Source organism: Cyprinodon variegatus, unplaced genomic scaffold (genome assembly GCF_000732505.1).
Source record: "Cyprinodon variegatus isolate N-32 unplaced genomic scaffold, C_variegatus-1.0 Scaffold1213, whole genome shotgun sequence".
Lineage (NCBI taxonomy): Eukaryota > Metazoa > Chordata > Actinopteri > Cyprinodontiformes > Cyprinodontidae > Cyprinodon > Cyprinodon variegatus.
The window spans coordinates 172,564-182,931 of record NW_015151666.1 but is presented as its reverse complement, the minus strand read 5'-3'; the positions used below and the strand labels follow the sequence as shown (position 1 = coordinate 182,931).

Sequence of the window (10,368 nt, the reverse complement as noted above, 5' to 3'; positions counted from 1 at the left end):
CAAAAAAGTACTCCAGAGTGTTGTTCAGCATGGGGGTGAGTAGAAAATGAAGGCTAATCATGTTTTGGGTGTACTATTCCTTTAAGACTTTTTAAGGACCCACAGGAACCCTGTTTAATGACCCGCTGAAACCCTGTATCAAATAAAAAATACATATTTTCATTCAAGGAAACAAGAGCTGAGGAATCTAAAGCTAGCCACGCCTTATCTGCGAATCATACCAATTTAAACCATAGCAGCAGCGGTGGGATCATTACATGCGCGCATGCAGCAGTTTTCTTTGTGACTAACATTCAGGATCTTGTTCTTTATCACTCAGCATAGATTATATTTACAGCTAACAAGCATTTACTGCCACTTAACATCCCATGTCATTTTATTCCTTTGATTTATGAGGAAGCACAAACTTCTGAATGCACTCTATAAAAATCACAATAAATAGTTTCTGTCAAACTGCTAAATGACTGAGGGACTAAACAATAATTAGCTTCTTTTCACTCTTTTGAAGATTAACTTTTCTTATACTCACTTCATCTTGGTGTTCTTGTTTTATACATACACGTTTGTGAAAAAACACACATTATGTTTTACTTATTTTCATTCAGCCTATCAAAATCAATCATATCATCTGGATTCAAAAAGTTATATTTATTTACTATAATAAATATATACATGCGCTGATGTCCTGCTATGATTATTTCTTCAATAATTAAGAAGCAAAAGGCGTCAGCGAATTTAAAAGGCTGTTCAGTTTAATCAACAGTACATGATTTGATTAATTTGTAATTAATTAATCACAGACCCAGTGATTCACTCAATAAAACATTTTAATCAAGTCCCACCACTGGCTGAAAAAAGGGCAGTTTGAGGCATTATCCTTTAAATCCTGCAGGTCAGGGATGAATATTTCCATTTGGGCCAATTATTGTATACTTTAGTGCTTGTAATGAAATGGAGGACCCCAAGGCTCGAGTCTCCTACTTTCATAATTGAAACATAACTAAAAAAGCTGTTTGTAGGAACTGCAAAAACAATAGAAAAACAAAACCCTCTGCTACAATAGCAGAGCACTCCATGGCTGGGATTCAATGATAAAGTTGCTTTCTGCCAAAGAACACTGCAGCCAGTTAGTGTCGACCAGCTGGGGTGTGGTAGCATTGGTTGGGGAGAGATAAGGAAAGGACAGATCTCTATAGTTTACGTCTGTTTTAACAAAGATATAACAAACGAGTAAAAATCTATAAAATCACCTCTGAAAAAAGGCCAAACTTTCCACTCGCTGGCAGCATCCCCGGCAGGTATTTGTTGAGGAACGCGACCAGATCGCTGTCGTAGCCCCACATCAGTTCTCCCACCGTCTTGGTCAGGAAGGGCCCTTCTTTGAAAGTCTTGAAGGTGGCACTGATCAGCAGCCGCACGGCGTAGGGCATGTCCTCCAGCATCACCGCTGCACCCTACAAAAGGAGGATGCATTTAAGAAAAAGGTAGAAACTAAAGGTACATCTTGAAATTTTGGCGTATCCTCTCTCTCATACCAGCACCAACATGTTGGGGATGGTGATGACATCCGACTCGTTCCCTACAGACATGGAGGGCTCAAAGAAGTATTGTCTGTATTCTTTGTAGGACACTGTGCTGTTGGGGTGAAACGTGATGTTCTCCTTCTGACACTGTTTTCTGAAACACAGGAAGGACAAGATATGGAGGGAATTCTCTATTCCATTATTCATAAACATAACCAACATGTTTTTAAATTGAAAAGAAAAAAGAGCATTGCACTGCTTTGTTTTAATAATACAAAGAACAATTTTTTCATACCACTTTGTTTGCTATAAAAGCCTTGTTTCTCTTTTTAAAATTCAATTAAACTATTTTAGAAAAAACAAAAATCTAATTAAACTATTTGAAAATTATAATTTAAAAAGTTTTATTTGAAAACATAAAATCTGTGTATGTATAATAAGTGATGTTAAATTTGAGTAAAAAGCAAAGACCGGACAGGGCCCAACTGACACCAGCTGAGGTTCATCCATTTATAGAAATGGCCAAAACGCAGTCACATGGTGTTTCATCCACATGCCTTTCAAATAGGGCTTTGATATTTCTAAAACATGTTTCAAAATTATTTTTTCACAAGTACTTTCTGTTTTATAGCTGTGTAAACAAAAAAAATAAGATTTTAAATTCCACGTGACTTTGCGAGAGTAATGCAACAGCAGGTATTCATTTTTAGCTACAGTCCCTAATGGAAACTAGAGGCTCAGACCTTTCCAAGGAGGTGTCGGCGCTAATTGTGCGACCATTTCAGATGATGTAATCGGTAGTCTTGCACCAATGCCATTTTTGCCCCCGATACCGATACCTGGCTGTGCAGTATTGGTAGATACCGATACCTGCTGGCTACCTTTGTGAAGCACGAAAAAGACTAATACAAAGTGAATCCAGTAGAACTTTTTATTGCCTACCTGGAATGGGTGACAATAGTTGAATAATCTTTTGGCTCTCAAAATACTATCAGTGCCCTATTTGTTGGTACTCGCCGATACCGATACCATCATTTTAGTGCTGGATCAGCGCCCCGCCTGATACTGTATCGGTAACCTGACTCCGCCAGATGGATTTGCTCCGCATATCCATCTGGAAACCTTCCGTTGAAGTAATTTTGTGAAGGAGCGAAAATACTGGTTAGCTGATTGGCCTATGTTGGTGATAGACGGGCCAAGATAAACCAATCAGATCAACGAAGCATATGACGTACTAACAGAGCGACGAAGAAAACACAACCACAAGCCAGGCTACTCTTGCCGAAACCAGTCGGGAGAATAGCAAAAACATCTTTTCCTCTGAGAAAAGCCTCCAGAGCAGTGTTTTGCTCTTCTTTCAGTGAAGAAATACAGTGTAATTCTGATAAACCTTGCTCGATAGCCACGCTAACGCTAGTTTCATCGGCTGAAGCCGCCATGTTCTTTAGACTGAACTGCCGCGCTTCTCGTTGCGTCACACCTCAACCCGCCTCAAAGCCAACGCTGATTGGACGTTCATTTGGTGAACGGCTCCAAATTTTCTTTAACGGAGAGTCTCCAGACTGATTAGCGGGTGAAACCTTGAAAGCTCGCGAGATCAGGATGGTCTCACGAGGCTACTGTATCGGTGCAACACTAGTACCCGGCATGCCTTACATAAGCCTGCTCTGTTATCTTTATTTTGTATTCACTTTGGTGATATCATTGGTAAATTCCAATGAAACAGCGGCTAAATCTTAGGAGCAAAGGCTTTGTCTTATGCAGATGGTCTCCAATAAAGTAAATCAGCATATTTGTCTGACCAGATTCCCTTTGAATGAGTGGAAAAATGCGTTTTTGCACATTTCCGCCTAGCACACTGTCCACTAGAACTTTGGTGGAACAAACATGTTTCAACTTATTCAGTCCAAATTTGCTTCAGTTATATCAAAGATGCAGATCTATAAAGTCAGAGGCTTCATCCAGAGTTTCAAATGGAGTTTCATGCGGTTTTGAAGTGTTTATTTTGGGAAGAAAATTGGTAATGCTTAATATTTTTCTTTTTTTTTTCTTTGTTTAATCACCTATAAATCAGACATGGTGACATTTTAAATAGTGGTTCCACCTGAACAATATTCCTCAATGCCTTTCTGTCACACAAATACAAACAATTGTATTTCCAATTTATAGTTTGGGAGCTGTACTTGCTTTAATTCACAGATGTTTTTTCAACTAGAATTTTCTCCTAAGAGCCTCCGGGCTTGAGGGGTTTTAAATGGGCTTTTTTAAGTTTTACTCATAGATTACATTTATTTTTTTTAAATTCTATTTAAAAGCTTGTTCTTTGCTTGCAAAAATAATGGATAAAAATTTACTCCATACTCCAACATCTGAAATGGTGAAAAAGATTTCAAGTCTGTGGTTCAAAGTACATTTAGAACGCAGAATCTCTTTCAAGCGATAAAGATGATAGAAGATAAGATTATAAAGGAAGTAAGAATGATTAGGAGTCCAGTAAGATGGAGGGATGATTACCTTGGACCCAATTTAAACTAAACAAATCAATGAAGAATCATTTTGATGTTGCAATCACATATTTGGTTTAACTTCTTTTTTTTTTCTTTTTTTACTCCATAAATATCTCTGCTGGTAAACATAATGACCTAATGGCCAATGACCAATATAAACTAAAGAGAACTTCACAGTTAAAACATCTTCATATCAGCATCTCGTTACCTTTTTAAGGGCAACACTTAAAAGTTTTTTTTTTCTCATTTCCATAAGTTTGCTAATTTTACTATACCTAATATATCTTAGATGAATCAAAGGAGATCTTAATTTTCTTCAGCCAAAGTTAACGACGCCTCCTGCAGTGCCCACTTGGGTCACGACCCCCAAGACCATTGTTCTATAATTTCAGTGACATCCGGGTAGAAGTGCACGGCAGTCAGAGGAAAGGATTTAGCCTCTCAGGTCCGAGCTAATCAGGCTGGTATGAGGCCGACCGCCTATTTTCTGAAAACGTTTCAACACCTGTCCAGGAGTCTCTGTTAAGTAAAAAAAAAGCCTGTTTCAAAATAGATCAAACAAAACAAAAAATTTAAGAAAAATATTTTCCGATATTGACTGTTAATAAAGGCCTCTGAACACATGTTCCAGCAGCCCTAAGGCCTGATAAAACCGAAATCCTGATTAAAATGCAGACATTTCTCCTTCACTGGAAGAAATCTAAATCTAGTTAGGTCCTTTTTTCTTTAAAAAAGTTAATTTGTTCTTGGATTTAGGAGGTAAAAGAGACATTTTGCCAATGGAACAAGACAATTTACACTTAAAATAAGAAAACACAATTGTATTGTCTTATTTAAAGTGCATATTATCTAATTATCTTATTCTAAGAATAAAAGTACTCATTCCATTGGCAAACTATCTCATTTACCTGCTCAAATTAAGGGTAAATACACTTAAATTAAGAAATATTTACTTATTTCTAGATTGTTTTTCGAGTGTTCCAGTAAACAGTCATTAAACTATCAAATACCAGATACTACACTAGAAAAACAGTCTAGAAATAAGTAAAAATGTCTTTAAATTAAGTGTATTTATCCTTAATTTGAGTAGCTAAATGAGATGAGAAACAGTTGGAACAGATGCAATGGTTGGAACAGTTATTTCCATACGACTTTATGTGACTACATGTCCGATGATAACGTCACGCAATACAATGGAGAGAATGTAAAACGTATCCATTTCTTCCAGAAAAGTCTTCAATATTTTCTATACAATGTAGTTTAGCATTCTTTAATGTTTTAAGTATATAAAAAAGTATTTTCAGTACCGTTATGTTTTTGGCGATCCGGATCTTATTATTCTGTTCGGGCATGCGCAGGACGGATCATGCTTCCTGGACGGATCGGGTAGTGACACCTGGCCGCTGTGACAGCAAATCCCATAATGCTTTGTGAGGAGAACTGTCTGCACAAAGCATTCTGGGATATATCTGCCTCTTCTGAGGCCTTTCCTTTATTCTCATACACTTCGTAGCCACTTTGGCCGTTTCTCCAAATGTGTACTTGTGTGTTCTCTTGTGCTTGTGAAACATCATCAGCCTCAGCCCTAGTACTGTTCCAATTCACAAGAACAAGAAGACTGAGAACGGATGTTGTTCTCGCCCCTCCCTATTTACCCAGCATGCATCAGAGCAGACTTGTCCGTTCTTGAGATTGACAGCTGTCCCAGCATGCACCGCGGCAGCTTTTAATGGAGCGCTAACAGAGCTCAGAGTATTAAGATAAAAGTTATTTTTTCTGTTGCTGTTGTTCAGTAAAAGTATCACTATATGGTCAATTTACCGATTTAATGTGTAATTTAAAAAAAACGTTGCAACCAGCGGACCTTCAAGGCTAACGGCAGCCAGGTCTAATCCCAGCCCGTCTGCAGAAGCCCTCTCTCTGCATAGGCGTGTGAAGGATCGTTGGCTCTGATGGCGAGTTTTTTTGTTTTATTTGGCAAAATGTTCATTCGATTTGTGTTTATCTGACTGTGTTCACTATTATTCCCACACTAAATTAAAAAAGTAATAATTTATTATTATTAGTTAGAGACTATTATAACAGGATAATAACAGGAGCTCACCACAGATATATGCCTGAAAGTGTGCATGCACAGAAAAGATAGCTAACGGGACGAGCACGTAGGACAGCATTACGTAAACATGTCACCAGAATGATTGACAGTTAGGAGAACCACTTATTTACATGATCCACCTGGAAATAAAAGATCGTCCCCTAACATCAGTTTTTCAGACTTACATTTCAGCTTTTTGTTTTTGTCCAGCTTAACTATATCCTCTTCAGAAAGAAACCGCTAAGCTGTGCTACGAATTTGACATATGATATATGAAAAAAACAGAAAATAGAAACCATTTGAACTTATTGCTTTCTCTGTATTCTCGATCTGTTGTCCAGAGTCAAGAAAGAAAATGAAAACACTTTGGCCCATTTTTATGACGTTTTTTTTTTTTTTTGGCAGAGTTGTGAGACTATTACTATTTTTTTGGTGCCTTATCTTAAAACGCCGGCGGCTCAAGTCTGAAGATTTGCAAATGATTTTTGATAAGGAGCCAATCAAACAGCCATTTAAAAACAGCCCAACCTTCCAGAGCCGTGAGTAAATCAATCAAGATGTAGTTTAACTTTATCTGCAGAGTACCTCATTCAATTCCAGTTTTTCACTTTATTGATAAAGAGCCAATTCACAACACGTCATCTTAAGCCAGAGATAATTCAATCAGAGGCTTATTGATTGATTCAATGCTCAGTTTTTAATTTGCCTACTGTCTGAATTAGAAACCAACATGTCTGCCATCAGGAGCCACTTTTAAATGTAAGAGGAGCTTTTTTAGAATCATTTGTGGTTTCCTTTGTTAAAGACATCTATTGTATATAAAGCTTCCTGCTCATTATGTCATAAAGGAGCAGTCAATTTCTACAATTTTCAATTTACTGATTAAACACATTGTTCCAGTTCTGTTGCACTTTCCCATCCGTGCCAGACTTGGACAGAACCTGACAGCAAGAGTTAAGATAACGGATGCAGCGATCTACATTTTCTCACTTCTGATCCGTTCACAGAATTTGGGTTTCTGCCCATACCGATATTTTTCCGATGCTTTTTTTTTAAATATCCTCATCATATTGTCGCAAGAGATTAAAATGTCTTTTATTAATTAATTTTTAGTTTTACAGATTTTATATTTTGCTTTTTTGTTTTCAAAAACTGCATTCTTTTTTAAATGTTGTTTTATATGTCACATTCTCCTCACTTTAAGCCCAATGCGCGCATTGACCTACAAAAATATTGCTGCTAACATCCTGCAGACCTCAAGTCCAGATAATAACAGTTCCCAGAAGTGAAGAGAAAGTGATTTGTAAATTAAATCTAAGAAAAAATTATAATAAAAGGTGAAAATACAAATTTTGTAAAAAAAAATAAAATAAAACAAAAAGTTTTAAAAAATACATTTGAAAAAAATACTAATTTTTGTGGAAAAAAACTAAATCTGAAAGGAAAAAAAAGCAAAGTTATTCCCCAAAATGTATTTAATTAAAATATTTTTCAGTTTTAATTCTGGATTACATTTTTTTAAATATCAATTCAAATGTGTTTTTTGTGTAGAACAATAATGTAACAAAATTCACTCCACAGTTATCTCTAAATGAAGAAAGCACGTCCTAACACTGGCTGTCCTGCTGCATTTAAAGCTACAGAACTAGATTTAATTCACTAATATTTCCAGACAGGCAGGGATGTCCTCTGCATAGAGCAGATAGAGGACCGTTACCAGGGGCAACAGGACCTGGAGGGTTCTAGAAACAGTTTATCCAAATTTATTTGCAAATTCTGACATATCAGGAAATTTATTATTGCTGTAAATTTCTTTAAGAAAAGTTATTCCTTTAAGAAATGTTAAATGACTTAAAAAAAACAGCAGGATCATTTTTTTAAATAAAAAAAATGTCTCATTCATGCATGACAGGAAGTCACTCGCTTCAGTCAGCAGAAATTGAGGTCACACAAGCCGCTCTCGTTTGTTTCAAAATAAACGGCTTGTTTTTAATCTCACACCAGGCAGATTGGGCCACGCTCAACAGAAAGTCAAATACAAAGCTCATCTCTAAGAAATACAAAGAAACCTACAGTTAAACTGAGTAAACCTCTAGAATAAACCTGTTCACTCCGCAAGCATTCAGCATAAAACATGTTTAGTTGCTGCAGGCTGCATGTCAAGCAAGCAACATGCAGAACTAATCTGTATTTTGGCAGTGACGCTGGCAGGGAGCAGGCTGAAAAACACTGCGTTCCTTTCCAGCCTAAACATGTTCTAATAAATAAACCCAAACATGCTGAAGGTTGCTTTGTTTTCTTCCACCTGATTAAAACTGGAGCATGGAAATGGAGGACGGAAAGCATCCAGAGGTGTAAGAGCGAGGCGTGGAGAGGTGGAGTGTTATACCTGTACACATAAGGTCCTCTCTGCTCCACCATGGGCTTCTCTCCTTTCAGGATCTCTTCAGGATTGAGGACGTGAAAAAAGTAGACGGACATGAAGAAGGGCACCGGGAGGTCCCTCCACATGGTGTAGGAGAGGTCATTCTTTGGATCAATGATGGTGTTCTGACAGGACAGAAAGAGAAAAAAATGTCATTACTAACATTTCAATCAATTCAGCTTGATCTTTTATTGTTACTCACATTATTTCTTAATAGCGACAATATGTAACATTTGGCCACTAGGGGCGCTAGATCTGTAACTTCCCATTCTAGTGCTCCTGAAAACAACTGGTCATAAAATGAACCAGTATACTTTGGTGTTTTGAAACTGATACCAGACCTACGACGGAGTTTTAAGATTAGAGATTTTTATTTTTATTTTTTTGAGAATAAAGTCGCAACAAGAATAGTCATAAAATTACAAGAATAAAGTTGCAACAAAAATAGTCATGATATTACAAGAATAAAGTCGTAAAATTATGAGAATAAAGTCGTAAAATTACGAGAATAAAGTCGCAACAAGAATAGTCATAAACTTAAGAGAATAAAGTCATAAAATTACGAGAATAAGGTTGGAACAAGAATAGTCATAATATTACAACAACAAAGTCGTAAAATTATGAGAATAAAGTCGTAAAATTACGAGAATAAAGTCGCAACAAGAATAGTCATAAACTTAAGAGAATAAAGTCATAAAATTACGAGAATAAGGTTGGAACAAGAATAGTCATAATATTACAACAACAAAGTCGTAAAATTATGAGAATAAAGTTGTAAAATTACTAGAATAAAGTCACAAAATTATGAGAATAAAGTTGTAACATTACGAGAATAAAGGCTTGCATAACAGTGGCAATGCTGAAAAATGGAGGGTGTTTTGTTCGGCTATTGCTGTGAGAAAAGATTATAAAATAAATGTATTTATTACTTCTTTATTTCCTAGAAATATCATTGTCTATTAGCTGATCTTTCAAATAATTAAATGTTACAAATATGCCACAAAAAAGAAATATTCCTGACTGCAAATATTCTCTAAATCAATCAGTGGGAAAACTGACTAACAGTGGCCAAATGTGGTGGAAAATATATTATTAGTTTTTTTTTTTGTTTTTTTTTCTATTTTTCGCTTTTATTACCTGGAAATGATTGTTTTATTTACTTTCCTACACAAAAAGTAATAGCTTAAGAGAAACACATCTGCAAGGTTAGACTGATGCTTAGCTTACTGACTCTACTGTGAGATGTTTCAAGGGAAGGCTCAAAGTTATTTAATGTCCATCTATTGGTGGGAACTGTAATGTAATGGGTTTTTATTGCTAAAGCTGAACCTGAAACCCTCCCAGCACTTTGCTCCAGTTTATTCTGTTAATTAAATCCTTTGTTTTAGCCAGAACAGATCATTTTCCCCCATTCTTATAAACTAAATAAAGTATTACATTTTTGTTGTGTTTTCTGTATAATAAAACGGTTATATATTGAAGTAACTTTTTTTTTTTGGATGACCTGACCTCCCTTGAACTGAGGAATATTACCAATTGATTGTATAACTTAAAACACAAAACCTTCCTAATACATTTATAAGTCTATATTTAGACAAAAGTTTTAGAGTCCACAATTCCAATCTACTGATGAGGTTGTGAAGATGAACTTTGGGAATAAGCTCACACTAAGCGTGTTGCATGTGGCCTGGCAAAGTTCAGTTGTGCAACCGTTTGAGCTATAGAGAGGAGATAACTGCTCAACCAGTCAGATGTCATCGCTTACCATATTAGCTTTTACTATATATATATATATATATATATATATATATATATATA

The 10,368-nt window shown here is 36.1% G+C and overlaps 1 protein-coding gene across 1 annotated transcript in view; it reads right to left on the bottom strand.

Moving 5' to 3' along the window:
- scarb1 (scavenger receptor class B member 1) overlaps positions 1 to 10,368 on the bottom strand; it is a 47,746-nt gene that overhangs the window by 30,830 nt on the left and 6,548 nt on the right. The window contains exons 2-4 of the mRNA XM_015401366.1: positions 8,515 to 8,675; positions 1,536 to 1,677; positions 1,251 to 1,454 (exon numbers count right to left, since the gene is read on the bottom strand). Of these exons, the coding sequence (XP_015256852.1) occupies positions 1,251 to 1,454; positions 1,536 to 1,677; positions 8,515 to 8,675 (507 nt within the window). The remainder of the gene's footprint in view (positions 1 to 1,250; positions 1,455 to 1,535; positions 1,678 to 8,514; positions 8,676 to 10,368) is intronic.